Here is a 17,583-nt window from a genome sequence, read left to right on the forward strand (position 1 = left end):
TTGTACTCTATGTACTTTTATTAGCTAAGCAATAAATGGCAAATGCAACTTTCGTATATTCGGGCTCACTGTAATACCACGCAGGGCAGAACAGGGAGCTGACAGGATGTACGTAAACAGCTGTTCTTATACTGTGATAGACATAGTTCCAACCCGTCTGTTGGCCTATCACAGTAGAGACTGAGCGTGGTTTAGACTTGCTCAGCCTATCGCAGGCGCTCAGGCTGGTCCCCGCCTCTTGGCGCTTCTTGGAGTCCTCCCTCCGTCGATGTATAGATTCTTACTGTTCTGGTATCGCAGCCTAGTTAGAACAGTTGCTCAGTTCCTGCTATTGTGTTGTTCAATATTTTTCCATCTCAGTTAATCCTCGTGATGACCACCCCTCTCTATGCCTGCTTAACCACAACTTTGTAAGATACAGCAAGTCACACCATGAGCTCAATATTGTCACATACAAACACAAGGACAAAGCATCTGCTGGGCTGTTATCTACAGTTTTGCAACATGCAGGTCACACCATGTTACTCAGTTCTTGTCACACACACAAACAGGCAAGTAGATGTAGCAAGCAGTTGTTTAATCTCATAATGATGCTCAAGTGCACAAATGCAGATACCTCACACAGCCAACATCAGATAATATTTAATCATATATATGGTAATGGCTATAATGTAAAACACAGAATCCCACAGCTTTTAAAACTCATCTCACTGTGATTGATCACTTTGAAGAAAGAAGTTCAATGACAGGTTGAAACTGAATGGAAAACATGGATGTTGTTTCAAAGCCTAACACAATGAAATGGACAGCGCTATCTAAAGTGATGACGAATTAAATAACAACCTTATGCTATTAGAGTTTATGCATACATGTAAGCCTATATCTGAGCCCAAGCCTGAAAAAAAAACGTGAATTAAAATCATGATTGTGCTGTTATACATAGCCTACCACATATTATGCATGGCAGAATAGCATTTTAAAACAGATGTACATAACTGGTCTATCCTATACGAATTCAGAGTTAGCCAACAATTAAAGGGAATGTGTACAGGATTTTGAATATCCTAGTAATCGTTTTTTTTCCTTTCTTCATAATTAATAGGCTTACGCATTACGATTAGCTACAGAATATCTCACCACCGTGCGTTTCCGTCTCTTCCACTCTCCCCATCATTCCGTTCTTGAGCACGCACAGAGAGGGGCTGTAAACAGTCTAATTAAATATATTTCGTTGTTAAAATATGTTACTATCAATGTTCTTAACAGATTTAACTTGGTTCCCCAAATTAAGCACCGGGTAGCTGCAGGAAAAGGGTTGGAGAGCCCACTGGGTAGCTGCAGGAACAGGGTTGGAGAGCCCACTGGGTAGCTGCAGGAACAGGGTTGGAGAGCCCATAGTATTCAGAGTTTGGGCAGAATATCACTTGTCGTGCAGCAAGAGGCTGCATGCACCTCAAACAGTGGTTGTTGTGTGGAGTGAAATAACCGGAATAGCAGGAAGTGGTCCCCATTCGCTATTCGAGTGCATACAAATTACATTTATTTTCCCCCTGCCCCTGTTCCTGCCCAATTGATAAAGGGCTATTCTAAATTTAAAGTCATTTTACATTTGGGTAAAGACAGATTAAACTGAGATTAGTTTGATGGGAGAAATGTGATCAGGCAAGGAACAAAGCGCAAAGTTTTTTTGCGACTTTCTAAAATCATCAATTGCCTATAGTCGCATCATGCAGCCCATATACGTTTTGATTTCTAAGACATTCCAGCCACTTCATATGCGAACACGATCCGATATGGAAAAAACATCATATTAAATTCAATTATATTCCGTGAACTATAAAATCAGCCTTTTGAATGTCAATAACCAGCTGAAACATTTTCAGGACGGCCACATTACTATTTGCAATATATATCCCTTGATTTTTACAAAACTATAAAAATGAAAAATATATGCAAAATATATATATTTTTAAACATTTTGACAAGCAGCTATTTTTGACAAGCAGCTATTCTACAGTGGTATAGAACTGACTGGTGTCTACATAGTTATTAGTCAGATGTTGAAACACATGTTGCTATCAATCAATGGTTTCAGGTATATATCATCTATTTAGATTTACTGAAACGTGTGAAAATGTTTTCTGCTTTGTGATAAAGACCCTTAGCATCCTCGAAGACAGCATTGGCTGCTTCCTCTGCTGCCTCCTGTACTGTCTCTGCCTCCTCTGCTGCAGTAGCTCCTACTATCCCTCCTCTTACTGCTCCTGCTGCTGCTGCCATTCCAACGACAACTCCTGCAGCTATGCCTACCCCTGCACCTATCCCTGAACCCACTCCCACCCCTGACTCTAGTGTAAGTACTGGTCCTGTTGTCATTGAAGCTGCTATATGACTTTTGACTAAAGTGATCAATGGTTGTGTAGCGAGTGAGAGTGGAATCATTATCGCCAGTATTACGCCAAATAGAGCTCCTACCACTGCACCTGTTGCTATCCCTGACCATTTGATCAGGAGTTTCTTCCTTGCTCTTTTCTTGGCTTGTTTTCTCATCTCTTCCTCTGACATCTGGCCTTTTAACTCCTTCCTAAGACCCTCTATCTCTGCTTGTATTAATCTCTCTGCCTCTTGGAGCATCTCGTTGGTGTAGAACCCTCCTCCGTTATCTCTCACCATCTTCTCTATGGTGTTGAGTAACTCTGCTACTTGGTACTGGTTGCTGCACCGACCCTGCTGATTGGTGTTCCAGTATTTGTTGTCGATGACGTGATAGCGGCCTCCACATTTCTCCACAAGCTTGTTCAGATCAGCATTCTGTTGGACAAACTTCTCAACGGTCAAACCATTGAGCTGGTCACCATGAGTGAAGAGGACTGTAGCATATTTGAAGGCCTCTGGTGAAAAATATGTCTTGATTTTCGCTACGGCTTCGTTCTCGTGGACTGTGTACCGTTCCACTTTCAGTACAATGAGAAAGGCATGCGGTCCTGGAGCACACTCTGTTATACATTTAACTATTTTAGGTTTCAGCTCCTCTTCAGGGATGTCAGTGTCAAAGAATCCAGGTGTGTCAATCAGGGTGATGTTTCTCCCTTTGATGTTCTTGGTATGAGCTTTACATTTCTGTGTTGAGGAGGTGGAGGAACTGTCTGAGAGGAACACATCATCTTGTCCGAAGATGGTGTTTCCAGCACTGCTTTTACCTCCTCCGGTTTTCCCCAGCAGCACAATCCTGATGTCTATAGGGAGGGTTCATAATTATAACTTGAAATGGATCAATCATATGGTAATAATGTATTTGATTTAAAGGTGGGGGTGAAGTGTTGTAACTCACCTTGCTCTGGTCGAGTGCCTAATACGAACCCTCTGAGATGCAAAGCATTCTGGGCAGTCTGAAAAGCCTGTAGATTAGAACAAACAATACAACTGCAATGAAGGACTGTAACTGTTATTATTGAAAAAATCTATAATTATGGATGTATGACAGTATTATTGAATGGCTTGGCTGAAATAGTGAAGTTAAAGGATTTTTTCCCCAATGCATTGAGTGAGCCTTTTTTCAAAGGTCTCTGCTCACCTTGGTAGAATCTCTGTCATTTGGATGGACAATGATGCGGACAAGGAAGGGGGTTCTGCTCACTCGGTTCTGTTCATACCTACGGATCTCTTCTAGCAGAACCTGTGTTACCACGTTGTGAGGGAACTGGAGAACCACACCAGTTCCAACTACAGGGAAGGCAACGGAACGGAAGCCCCGGTTCTCACAAGAGGTCAGAATTTTCCTCACACCCTGCCTCAGAGCCTGAGAGAGGACCAGAGGTCAAGGGTTAATGGAGGATCAATGGTCACAACACACACACATAAAGGGACACACCTGTACTGCTGGTCCTTGGGGATTGTTGTCCCAGTGTGCACATCTGAGGAAGAAGACACGGCCAGAGCTGAGACCAGACAGTCCCTCCACCAGAACGTTCTCACCAGGTGCAGTCCGTTCCCCTGATTCCCTCAGAAATGCTGTCATCAGCGCCGGTCCAGCTGCATCCAACAAGACATTACCCACTCGGGAGGAGAGAGGGTCACTACCAACCATGGGGGAAACCAGGGCATCCACCTTCAGCAAAAAAGAGATGGGGAAAAAAAGAGAGAACATTGAGTCAGTATGAAGTCAACCTAATTCACAGAATGTTGTTGAATCAAGGCTGTGGCCATGTCAGTGTGTCTCTCTCTCACCTGCTGTTTCTCTATGGTTCCCTGGATGATCTCCACCTGGACACAGACCTCTGGAGCCACTGGTCCCCTGGTGGAGGCAGCAGTGGTGTCTCTCTGAGGAGCATGTGTAGTGGTAGTGGTGGTGCTGGACTCTACCTCCCATCCAGGAAACTCCCTCTTCCCCTGTAACAGCCTATCACAGGCCTCCTGCATGGCTCTCACTGCCTCTCCACTCACATCAATCAGAGTGACCTTGGTAAGGATGTGCTGTTTCCTCCCAAAGTCCCTCACTGCAGAGACTATGGCCTCAGAACACACCTTCAGAGGAACACCGAATATCCCCGAGCTGATGCAGGGCATGGCCAGGGTCTGGAGTTCCATGGTCTCTGCCAGATCCAGGACTGTCTTTACTGTCTTCTCCAGCAGAGGGCGCTCATTCCCACCTACGCTGCCCCCTACTGGTCCCACTGCATGCAGCAGCATCTTACAAGGCAGATTCCCTCCTGTAGTCTCTACCACTGTACCTGTGGGCACTCTCCCTATCTGCCTAACCAGATCCCTGCTGGCCCGCTGTACCTCAGGCCCCCCCGCCCGGCTCAGAGCTGCAGCCACGCCCCCAGCATGATCAAGGTCCTCATTGGCTGCATTCACCAGTACGTCTGCCTGTTCCTTGGTGATGTCACCTTGACACACCACTACCTGCAGTCCCAGACGGAGGCGATAGCTGGTGGCTGTGACCATCTCCTCCCGTATTAATCCGGTTCCTGCTTCGCTGACTACGCCATCCTGATTCTGTTGATGGTGTCTCACGACTCTTACACTGGACCTGCGTATCAGAAAGACCCCAATCTCCTCCCTCAGCTCCTGAACCTCCTTCATGTGGCCCAGCAGCTGCACTCTACACCCAGGACCATATCTGGCCACCACCCTGCATCTGCTCTGGTTCATCTCCTTCACCTTCGTCTCAAATTTAGATTTCAGTTCAGCCAGAAGGGCAACTTTGGACACGTCAATCTTCTCCTCCCCAAACTCCCCCAGCAGATCCTTCTCAGCCTGGTCCAGTTTCCCAGAGGAGAGGGAGAACAGACGGAGCTCTGTGTCCCCCAGCTCTACCTCCACATGGAGTCCCAACCCCAGCAGACTGCTCAGGTTCCCAGGCCTCCCATACTCCTCCCTCAGGAAGGACAGGAGGTGGAAGGACACCTCAGGCACCACCCGCTCCAGCACCAGAGAGATTTTATCTGTAACCAACTGTCTGGCTGCCTGGACTTCATTTGCATAGCCGTGCAGCACCAGCTGAGCTGAGTCACCGCGTGTCACCTTCACCCCTGGAACAACCTCCCCTAGATCCTTCTCTATCACTTCACCTAGAAGAAGGAGCTGGACCTGTCCCAGATGACAGGTGGTCTTGATCTTCTCCTGCTTCCCTGTGCTCAGACGATGGAGTACATGTTCTTGACCACCAGGTGGAGATGTCTCGACCGGAAGGGAGTGGTGACTCTAGATTTGGAAAACAATCAAATCAAATCAAATTGTATTGGTCACATACACATGGTTTGCAGATGTTAATGCGAGTGTAGTGAAATGCTTGTGCTTCTTGTTCTGACAGTGCAGTAATATCTAACAAGTAATCTAACAATTTCCCAACAACTACCTAATACACACAAATCTAAAAGGGGCGAATGAGAATATGGACATAAATATATGGATGAGCGATGGCTGAGCAGCATAGGTAAGGTGCAATAGATTGTATAAAATACAGTATATACACATATGATGAGTAATGTAAGATATGTCAACATTATTAAAGAGGCATTGTTTAAACTGACTAGTGATCCATTTGTTAAAGTGGCCAGTGATTGGGTCTCCATGTAGGCAGCAGCCTCTCTGAGTTAGTGATGGCTGTTTAACAGTCTGATGGCATTGAGATAGAAGCTGTTCTTCAGTCTTTCTGCCCCTGCTTTGATGCACCTGTACTGACCTCGCCTTCTGGATGATAGCAGGGTGAACAGGCAGTGGCTCGGGTGGTTATTGTCTTTGATTATCTTTATTGCCTTACAAGTAAGTATTTGCAGGGTAATTACACTGTGATAATGAATACAATACTTTATTACTTTTCTACTTAAGTAGGTTTATGGATTTATTATTCAAATGTAATCCGTCCAGCTGATTGTGGGAAATCTGATGATTCTACATTAAAGCGACTAGGTTGGTATTTTTCAGTTTACTTTAACATGGTTTCATTTAGTTAAAATGACTCTTCCCGCAATATTACAAAACCACACATTTATACCTCACAAACTGGCAAACGTCCAAGTGTGGGATAACAGTGCAAATACAACAAAAGTGCATTGTGGTCATGGTGATATGTGACTCACTGTATAGGTGTGTCTGTATAGTCTGACCTCACCTGACTGCTGACTGGGGAGGTTGTTGTGGGTGGCGGCTCCAGGCTGTCTCTCAGAGTGAGGAAGAGAGATCCTCCAGGCATCTCCAAAACATGATTAGGTTTCTGAAGTACCCTCTCCTGGACTGGAAGAGTTACAGACTCATAATGAGTTGTTGTTGTCATGTAGTAGTAGTAATAACAATACCAACAATGATAATAACAACACATTTTACTATTTAGTAAGTGTAGTGTTGGCCGTCATTGCCTAGTTAAATAAAGGTTAAATAAGTAAATAAATAAAAGTAAGCATTTAGCATTTAGTCCAGGATTTGAAGAGTTAAAGGCTACATAGGCTAGAGGAGTTGTGCTATAATCTCTAAAGTAGTATACTGTAGGTACATCTTTAAAGTTAATAATTCATCTTAAAAGTTATTACAACAACATGTGTCTTCTTTTTTAGATTGATAAAGTACTGTAGAATGAATCGATATAATGAAAAGCCAAAGTAATACATTTTTGCCTGTCTGCATAAGCGGATGTTGATATTGAAAAACAAACGTTCAGTTAAGAAACTACTTTGGCAAGACGAGGTTACATGGTAGAAAAACACTCCATATTCAATCACTTAGCCTAAACATTTTCATACCTGTCTGGTCAATAAATGCGATCTTGTAGACTTTGTCACCAACTGATTCTACTGGTCCACAATCTCCGCCACCGGATTTACGTTTAACTCCAAAGTACCTTTTTATCATATGTTTCTGTGGTGGGTCCAGAGTCTGGCACTCGAAGAAAACAGGGTATTTGAAAACTTCCATATTATGAAGTAGCCTGGCTATTATTTGTCGTTGACCCTATTAGAAAGAGCAAGTTAGTCGATCGAGGAGAATATAGACTACACTGCTGCCAACATATCCCCATGCACACACCGATTCCTATTATTATTATTTTTTAAATCAGATTTACTTGATTCACTTTAGATATTGTCCGCCCTGGCCTTGAGTTGCCCGGAAATATATACGTCTATTATTGGTTCAGATTAAGTCCGTCCAGACCATCCCAAATCAATTTCTGTGGACGTGCGGCACTTTTGAGAGGAATCGATGAATATGTCCCGGGCGTCCAGGTAGGCGTATTTTCAGCCGGTGTAAATTGATTGTCCATAAGTAAATTGTTAGGTCGCAGGAATGTGGCATCTGCAAAGGATATGAACCGAAAGTAGCTAGTCGAAGTTAGCTAGCCACTCAAGCAACTCTAGGCTACGTTAGTTGCTTTCCAACTTTAGGTTTCATTTCCAAAAGAAAAGTCTAGAGCTCGTTTTACAACGGCATTCGATATCGACGTTATACCAGTAGTTGGCGTAGTATTAGCTTGGGCATTCAGCAAATTACTTATGTGAGACTGATGCTATAAAGACAGAAGAACATTGGATAGAATAACCGCTTGAGCTGCAAAATAGAAAGTAAATATGATTTAGGCTTATTCCACTATATAAATATGCCATTCGGTGTGTTATCTAATGGCCATATAATTGCATAATTTATGTTTATAGCAGCGTGGGGTTAATGTGGTGATTATGTAACCTAATGAATCATTTCTATTGTATTTGTGAATTCCACTCTGTATGTAGGCTTGTTATAGTCATGTGCGTTGCACAACCCCACCAAGCAGAACAAATGAGACAAAACAAAATATTGATTAAGTCTTGGATATAACCTGCCCTGAGCTAAATTGTCAAGGGGTCCCAAATGGTCAAGACTATTTATAGCCTATTCTAATTATTGCCAGATCTGTTTTCCCTATCAGCCATTGTATGTGCTTCTTCAACTATTTTGTCGAAAATGTATTTAGAGACTATATTTAGAGGCCTGTAAGCTTGGGTCTCTTTTTAAGGGAAGGTCTATAATAAATACAGTTTTTAAACACAAATAGAATTCTAAAAGTATTCTGCAACACACCAGTACACAAAATTATATCCTAAAGTGTCATTTCTACAAGTTGAAGGCCTATTTTCTTTAACTGGACAGGCCTAAATTAAACATTTAATTTTTAGTGATAGACTAAAGAACGTCGGAGAATTTAGATAATTTTGAGTACACACATGGATTTCAATAAACAAATAAGACTAAGATTTCAATAAACAGATAACACTGTTCTATTCTCCTATTGCAACTCAGACACATGACAGAAGGGATGATATACTGACTGACTGAACTGAATGAAGGATGAATTAAATGTTCAAATATGTTGGAATAATAAGTTGCACGTATCATACATGCTCTGGATTTTATTTGGCTAGTAGGCAAATAGTCCTACATTAGGGTATAATGACTCTATGGCTTTATGCCTCTAGAAGTTCATCTTCTGAGGCTGAGGGGTGCTTTTCCAAAGGCGCGTGGTGCTGTGGTGATGCATGGAGATCACAAGCTCTTCAACTGGGTAGCTGTGTGGCCATGGAGGGAATGGTCTATATGGAGACTTCCTAAGACCACTTGAACAGAGTTATTGTAACGTGTGGGAATACGCTTTGCCAGACTTAGCCTACATTTGAACCTCTCCCTTGTTCATTTCAAAGTCCATATGTTCATGACCCGATTCATATAAATCATGTCAAATTATTAACCCCTCCTACAGAATATGCCTTGGTATGATTTTGAGTGATGAAATACATTTCTAAATATTCTATAAAAATCTATTTTGAGTGGCAAAGATTCCAGTGGTCATACATAGTTCATAGATTCACCAAACATCTATTATTTTTTGTGTTTCATGGGGATGTCCACCTTACCCAGAGATACACCTAGCCAACTGAAACTTAATACAGGCATAATACAGCTAGTGCTATCTAGACTTGGGCTGGCAAACAAATTCATGACATTAGCTACCTAAATGTGAAGTAAACTCAACTGAGGAGTTATAGAGAATGAAGACTTTAACTTGAAAATGTGCAGCATACCTCTTTCCGGATTCCCTGACTTCCGTTTTTTTATACTGTGTTATACGTGTTCACGTAGTTCTCCTCACAGGCAGCTTGGTGTTTCTTTTTTGTTTGTTGGTGAGATGAAACTGCCATAACTCTGAAAGGTATTATTGTATGTCAGAATTGCAACACAAATGAGTTCAAGCCTAAAATGTTAGTCCGTAATCATAACATGGTGTTTGTATGTTCACAGATGAAATTTCACATTTACGTTTCATGTTTCACGCATGGCTTTTCTTACGATCCTAACAAATGATGTATGGATTCTTACGATCCTAACGATACGTACGTTCAACCTTTTGGAAGCTAACTGGCTCCATACTCCACTCACTCTGATGGGCTGATGTGAGAACCATTAACTAAATTTATGACCATATACTGTTGTGTATATGTTAGGCTTTTACATTTTTTATTTAACCTTTATTTAACTAGGCAAGTCAGTTAACCCCCTGGAGTCTAAGGGCCCGGGGCTGGGTTTCTACTTATCTAACATATTGAATTATTTGGTAATACCGAGGATCATTTAGCCATTAGATTTACGATCCCGTAGGTATAAAACATAGATTGAAACATTTTTGGGATGAAATATACTGCTATTATCCCATAGAAACACATTGAATAATATATTCATTTTGTTTTGAATCATCTGTCCTATCTATATTGTGTATATAAATATATATATATATATATATATATATATATATATATATATATATATATAGTGTTTGTGAGTGTCTCATCTTCCCATAGAGGGGTCATAATATTTTGTAGCCCAAACCATTCGGACGTGAGAGACATTTTCGTGAGAAGACCAAATTTCATAATGTCTCCTGGTCTGACAAACACCTCTGTAGCTCTGCTACCTTTCACCGCAGATGCGGAAGGCCAACATCGGCGGATTGAGACTTAGCCCATGCAGAAAAAATGATATCTCTAGCATTAACCGACAGATTTTGATGGGGATTTTATGATTATGCTAATATTTTTTTTTCACACGGACATTGACTATCTTTTCAAATGAAGGGTCGTATTCCTGCCCTATAAAAAATAGGAGTTAAACATTTTAGTGCATGATAACATTGCAACTGTTAACTGCTATGTTTGCCATGAGATCTTGTTATTCTCCCTTATGTATTTCTTTGTGATAATTGCCACTGCTGTATCTTTGTAACCCCTGCCAACAGACGTAATGCAACATATGACTGATTAACACTATTGAACTGGAAATGTGTCTCATGTTCCTTTCAGTCTATAGTTCAGGTCAGTGGTTAACCAGCACAAACATCTAGTTCCACTAATAGCTAGTCTCGACATCTTTCACAAAAAAATATGTTACATGGGGCGGCAGCGTAGCCTAGTGGTTAGAGCGTTGGACTAGTAACCGGAAGGTTGCGAGTTCAAACCCCCGAGCTGACAAGGTACAAATCTGTCGTTCTGCCCCTGAACAGGCAGTTAACCCACTGTTCCCAGGCCGTCATTGAAAATAAGAATTTGTTCTTAACTGACTTGCCTGGTTAAATAAAGGTAAAATTAAATTAAAAATTAAAACATATGGATAGGCACGAAATACAATTTCATTTGATCATTGAATCAAAATCCAACTATAATTGTCACATCCTTTGTAAACATGATCAAGACAAAGGAGATGATTGTGGACTACAGAGAAAGGAGGACTGAGCACGCTCCCATTCTCATCGACCGGGGCTGTAGTGGATCAGGTTGAGAGCCTCAAGTCCTTGGTGTCCACATCAACAACAAACTGTCATGGTCCAAATACACCAAGACAGTCGTGAAGAGGGCACGACAACGCATATTCCCCTTCAAGAGACTGAAAAGATTTGTCATGGGTCCTCAGATCTTCAAAAAGTTATACAGCTGCACAATCGAGAGCATCCTGACTGGTACTGCTTGCCATGCAGTAGCAGAGAGAACAGTCTATGACTAGGGAGTCCTTGGCAATTTTTTGGGCCTTCTGACACCACCTGGTATAGAGGTCCTGGATGGCAGGGAGTTCTCTAGCGCCTTGCAGTCGAATGTCGAGCAGTTGCCATACCAAGCGGTGCTGCAGCCAGTCCAGATGCTCTCAATGGTGCTGCTATTGAACTTTTTGAGGATCTGTGGGCCCATGCCAAGTTTTTTCAGCCTCCTTACAGGGAAGAGGCATTGTCGTGCCCTTTTCCCGACTGTGTTGGTGTGTTTGGACCATGACAGGTCCTTAGAGATGTGGGCACTGAGAAACTTGAAGCTCTCGACCCGCTTCAGTACAGCCCCGTCTTGTCCGGCCCTTCTCTGTTCGGCCGCCTGTTTCCTCTAAATATGTCTAAATCCCACCGGCGAACTCATGGGACTTTTCTGCTTTTCATGTCTTGGCCACTAGTGGGAGATGCATTGTTCTTATTCTGCATTAGGCTACCAGGAAAATTGAAGGGTGGGTCAGCCAGGACCCTTCACTGGGATTCTGGAAATGGTTTTAGACACAACATGGATCATAGCTGCAGCCACCTCTTCCAGTCAGCCACCTCTTCCAGTCAGCCACCTCTTCCAGTCAGCCACCTCTTCCAGTCAGCCACCGCTTCCAGTTCAACTTGAGTTAGTGGTTTATTGAAAATATAGAAAAATACATGTTTTAAATGTTTGAGAAACTGCCCTGTCGGTGGATTATAAGATGAAGTGTTGGCATTCAACATTCATTCATTGGAAAGGGGTGCCATTTCCCCAGCCCCATCCCTCAGCTGTAAATCTAAACGAATGTTCTGATGCACATTGTCAAAAGTCCCACTGGTCTGCTTTTATTATTTCACAAAGCTTTGATAATTAGCTGTGTGAGTGTATAGCCTAATGCAGATTTAATGCAGGCTACTGTATAAGCAATTAATATCCAGTAGATACTGTTGATAAATGCTTTAGAGAACTAAAACTAACTTAGGTTGACAATTTTAAGGAGACAAGGTCTTTCTACATAATTATAGGGTGAAGCCATGATGATAGGATTAATCATGAAACGTTTTAAATATTCTCTGCAGTCTGTTGTCCTCTTCTTGATGCCAATCCTTCCTGTTTCTCCAATTAAAGTATCAGTCTCTTCTTTGAGTGTCTTTCCCAGATGTTTTGAGAATAATTACCACATGTTTTGATGTTTCTATGACAATCAATTCAAAAGTTATTGCGAACAAGAGATCTAATGGCAAATGTCTGTTGAATGTCTAATACAACCTACTTTACCTGTCATTAAAAGGAAGACCACTAACTAGCCTACCTGGTTAAATAAAGGTGAAATAAAAAATAAATACATGTTGGATGATTAGGGTTGGCTCGCAGTCGGCCTTCCAATTTATCCCAAAGGTGTTCAATGGGGTTGAGGTCAGGGCTCTGTGCTGGCCAGTCAAGTACTTCCACATCAATCTCAACAAATCATTTCTGGATGGACCTTGGACTAAGTCTGGCCATGTGGAGAAGAGGAGCTATAGTGAGGGGCAACTTACCCATTTTCTCAGGGCCAGCATGAGGGATAAAGTTTCTCCTGTGTCGGTGAGTGTAGCTATTAGTTAGGTTTGAGCATCTTAGCGATACGATGTGTTCTATACAGCTGTCAACATTCTACAATGAAAAAGACAATTACTAAATTCTATAATCATTAACCAGATTACTCCGGATACCAGACTTCGATAACTCAGTTCTAGAATGTTGTAATTTAGTAGAATGAATCTAAATATCTATTGATATTCAGAATTGACTTTGTTTAGACATCCAGCCTGTGTTGTAGATTAATGACCAGGGACATCTTCAAAGGCACGGTATTTATTTATTCACAGTCTTGATTTATAGGATCCTTCCCCCTATATGAATGATATGTCAAGTGATGAACTTTGAACTGATAACTTGGGATTTTATGGAAAAACTGCACTTCATGTGAAAATGACAGTTTATTAAATATTCTACAGCTGTAATGTCATCAATCCAATCAAACTTTATTTATATAGCACATTTCTAACAACAAATGTATTTCAAGGTGTTCAAAGTCATGCATTGAAGGGGATGTGCCACTTAACATTGTTCCTCTTGGCAAGTCTCAATAGGTGATCAGGGGATTCTCTCTACCACATGTGAATGCCTCCGTGGAGCTCATTAGTGTAGCAATGCAGCCTATTTTGGAGGTTCACAATACCAGCTGTACAGATGTGGAATACGAGTGGAGGAAGCCAGCCATGCCAACCCAGGTGCTGTCAGTGGAGGACCTGTACCCGGCTGAAGACTACAACCGTCTGTCCCGAGAGCCCAGAGAGGAGGATCTTCAGATTCAGTGAAATGGCATGTCTACTTGAACCTGAGTCAGAACAACCGCTACTCTCCCCATCATCCCTGTCTGTAGCAGACATTATTAAAAAACAAGTGTACCTGGGGCATTCAGGCATCCTGGCTGGCATGACTCTGTTGGTGGAGCAGCAGGAGCCTGGATATGCAGGAGTCAGGGCTTTCGGTCACAGGGTCTGGGATCCTGGGTGCCTCATCGATTGGCCTGGTGGGCACCACAGCAGTGGTGTAGGTCAAGTGTCCCCACGGAGCAAGAGACCTTACCATTGAAGAGGCAGTGAAGTCAAAGAGTTTATATATGAAGGAGGGAGGGTCTTACAGCCTCTGTGAAGACCATCCTTACTGGCACCAGGTCCAAGGTCAGCTCCACATCACTGGAAGGGACACCTGCTTCTTCATTTGTGTGGACCACCAAAGCCTCCATCACCACCTCCATCACCATCCCTATCAACGTGACGACATCTGACAGACTCATATTGCTACCCCTGTCAGTACCTGTTTTCAGGGAAGACAAGGGACCAAAAATATTCCACATAGTCTTCCGGAACAGCCGATGCTCTCATTCATGTTTCAGTGTTATTTGCCTCGAAGGGAGCATAGAAGTAGTTTAGCTCGGTCTGGTAGACTTGTGTCACTGGGCAGCTCTCAGCGGTGTTTCCCTTTTGTAGTCTGTAATGGTTTGCAAGCCCTGTCACAGCATCAGAGCCGGTGTAGTACGATTCGATCTTAGTCCTGTATTGACGGTTTGATGGTTCGTTGGAGGGCATAGCGGGATTTCTTATAAGCTACAGGGTTAGAGTCCCGCTCCTTGAAAGCGGCAGCTCTAGCCTTTAGCTCAGTGCGGATGTTGCCTGTAATCCATGGTTTCTCGGTGGGGTATGCATGTACAGTCACTGTGGGGATGAAGTCATTAATGCACTTATTGATTAAGCCAATGACTGATGTGGTGTACTTCTCAATGCCATCGGAGGAATCCTGGAACATATTCCAGTCTGTGCTAGCAAAACAGTCCTGTAGCTTAGCATCTACTTCATCCGACCACTTTTTTATTGATCAAGTCACTGGTGCTTCCTGCTTTAATTTTTGCTTGTAAAAAGGAATCAGGAGGATAGAATTATGGTCAGATTTGCCAAATGGAGGGCGAGGGAGAGCTTTGTATGCATCTCTGTGTGGAGTAAAGGTGGTCCAGAGTTTTTTCCCTCTGGTTGCACATTTAACATGCTGATAGAAATTTGGTAAGACTGATTTAAGTTTCCCTGCATTAAAGTCCCCTGCCACTAGGAGCACCTCCTCTGTGTGAGCGTTTTCCAGTTTGCTTATGGCGGAGTACAGCTCATTGAGTGCGGTCTTAGTGCCAGCCTCAGTCTGTGGTGGTATGTAGACAGCTACAAAAAATACAGATGAAAACACTCTAGTTAGATAGTGTGGTATACAGCTTATCATGAGAAACTCTACCTCAGGTTAGCAAAACCTCTAGACTTCCTTAGATATCATGCACCAGCTGTTATTTACAAAAATACATAATCAGCCCCTCTTGTCTTACCAGACGCCGCTGTTCTATCCTGCCGATACAGCGTATAACCAGCCAGCTGTATGTTGATCGTGTCGTCGTTCAGCCACGACTCCATGAAGAATAAGATATTACAGTTTTGAATGTCCCGTTAGTAGTTTAATCTTCCACGTAGGTCATCGATTTTATTTTCCAAAGATTGCACGTTTGCTAGCAGAATGGAAGGCAGTGGGGGTTTATTCGATTGCCTACAAATTCTCAGAAGTCAGCCCGCCCTCCGGACCCTTTTTTCTCGGTCTTCTCTTCACGCAAATGACGGAGATCTGGGCCTGTTCCCGGGAAAGCAGTATGTCATTCACGTCGGGCTCGTCGGACTCGTTAATGGAAAAAACAGGATTCTGCCAGATCGGGGTGAGTAATCACAGTTCTGATGTCCAGTTATTTTCGGTCATAAGAGACGGTAGCAGCAACATTATGTACAAAATAAGTTAGAATAAGTTAGAAAATAAGTTACAAACAACGCAAAGAACGAACGAAAAAACACAATTTGATAGGCACACGTAAAACGTCAGCCTTCTTCTCTGGCACCATCTTAACATCTTTGACCTCATGGCTTGGTTTTTTCATGCACTGTCAACTGTGAGACCTTATATAGACAGGTGTGTGCTTTTCCAAATAATGTCTAATCAATTGAATTGACCAGAGGTGTACTCCAAGCAAGTTGTAGAAACAGGATGCACCTGAGCTCAATTCTGAGTCTCAAAGCAAAGGGTCTGAATATTTATGTAATTAAGGTTTATTTGATATTTTATCTTATCTAAAACCCTGTTTTCAATTGTCATTATGGGGTATTGTGTGTAGATTGATGAGAAATTAGTTGTAACCCGGTTAGCTACACCTGGGGTTGGAGTGAAAACCTACAGGAGAGTCGCTCTCCAGGAACTGGGTTGGGGACTCCTGCAATAGAGCCACACAATGCAGGCGATGAGTGTAGTATTAAACACGTTTTTTTACTGCAATAATTTTGCAGCGTAACTGCAGTTCGAGTGGAGTATACCTGCAGTTCAACTGCAGTTCACTTCAGTTATTCCGCAATTACTGCGTCAAAAGTCGACTGTTAATGCACTTTTACTGCAGTTGCAATCTTTTTTTGTAAGGGACACTTTGAAAGGCGGTGAATTGACAAAAGTGATCCGCTTGATCGCGTCCAAGGTCTATGGTCCCAAGTACAATACAAAAAAAGTGTATTTATTTTGCAAGAAGGGGTGGTCGCGCGGGTCATCTGTCAGGTGCGTAGGTTGACAAGTTCACAGCAGTTGTGCTGTTCGAATCAAACTGATTTGAGCGCTTGTACAGTAGCTATTATAAGAAAGCGAGTAGGCTACTTTGGATTACAATATGGAAGGTTACAAATACCCCGTTTTCTTCGAGGTTCCCAGTCTGGATCCAGCACAGAAAGAGAAGTTAGAATTGTTCTTTCAGGTTCGCCGTAAATCTGGTGGTGGAGACTGCGGACCGATAGACAATGTTGGTGACAACGTTTACAAGATCGCATTTATTGACCGGACAGGTATAGAAATATTGAGTTTACTATTTGAACTGTACTTGAAACTAAAGGTGAAATGTACAAAAAGTATATTTACATGTTTTCCTGTCGATAATTGTGTAACAGTTTCACTTTCATATTTAAAGCTGGTCTATGCAGAAATCGCTCCACCGTTATTTTGTAAAATTTGTAATAGTTAGCCTAATTTCAGTTTGTGACAAAACAAACATGAATAGTGTAGAGAATCTTTGTACCATCTAAACCTCCGTGAAATATGTTTTCCATAAACAAAAATATTTTATTTTCATCTGTTTGAAGCTGGTGCACAAAACTGAAAGTAAAAGAAGCAAAAACTACACGAAAGAATGAGACGCATAGAAATAGCACAAATAGAACAGATCACAAATAGAACAGATCAACATCTTCTTAAACTTGTTTTCAAACGCAATGATAGATCTATAACTGACAATTATATGTGAATGTGGGTGTCCCCCCAAAACGTTACATATTGCTGCTTTAAATTAGGCTGCATGTTAGCATGCTCACTGCACCCTTGTCTCTGTGAGAACATAACTTGTAGAATTTAAAGGGTAGTTCACCCAAATTAAAAATGTACATATTGATTTCCTTACCCAGGAAAC

General features: G+C 42.2%; 2 protein-coding genes across 5 annotated transcripts in view; one reads left to right on the forward strand and one right to left on the reverse strand.

Annotated features, from left to right (window-relative positions):
- On the reverse strand, window positions 1-7,700 carry LOC112259841. Its single transcript, XM_024434501.2, has 8 exons — window positions 7,562-7,700; window positions 7,242-7,449; window positions 6,617-6,738; window positions 4,228-5,706; window positions 3,872-4,108; window positions 3,575-3,799; window positions 3,332-3,398; window positions 1-3,236 (listed from the first exon to the last, which is right to left on the reverse strand). Exons 2-8 carry the CDS (start codon window positions 7,411-7,413, stop codon window positions 2,107-2,109), a joined length of 3,432 nt encoding a protein of 1,143 aa, XP_024290269.1. The 5' UTR covers window positions 7,414-7,449; window positions 7,562-7,700; the 3' UTR covers window positions 1-2,106.
- LOC112259842 (protein mono-ADP-ribosyltransferase PARP14) overlaps window positions 7,617-17,583 on the forward strand; it is a 25,959-nt gene continuing 15,992 nt past the window's right edge. For 2 of the 4 annotated variants that reach the window (XM_042328195.1, XM_024434502.2), the window contains exon 1: window positions 16,646-16,966. In XM_042328195.1, coding sequence (XP_042184129.1) covers window positions 16,795-16,966 — 172 coding nt within the window. In that variant the 5' untranslated portion in view covers window positions 16,646-16,794. Of the gene's footprint in view, window positions 7,722-16,645; window positions 16,967-17,583 lie in introns of those variants that run through there. The other 2 variants (XM_042328196.1, XM_024434503.2) reach the window with 2 other exon arrangements.

This window comes from Oncorhynchus tshawytscha, linkage group LG10, assembly GCF_018296145.1.
Source record: "Oncorhynchus tshawytscha isolate Ot180627B linkage group LG10, Otsh_v2.0, whole genome shotgun sequence".
In the NCBI taxonomy this organism is placed as follows: Eukaryota; Metazoa; Chordata; class Actinopteri; order Salmoniformes; family Salmonidae; genus Oncorhynchus; species Oncorhynchus tshawytscha.

Coding starts and splice junctions, on each gene's coding strand:
- LOC112259841 (XM_024434501.2), bottom strand. CDS start 7,413: ATGGAAGTTTTCAAATACCCTGTTTTCTTCGAGTGCCAGACTCTGGAC. Junction 5,707..6,616: donor CCTCCCCAGTCAGCAGTCAG/GTGAGGTCAGAC, acceptor TTCCAAATCTAG/AGTCACCACTCCCTTCCGGT. Junction 4,109..4,227: donor GAACCATAGAGAAACAGCAG/GTGAGAGAGAGA, acceptor TTTTTGCTGAAG/GTGGATGCCCTGGTTTCCCC.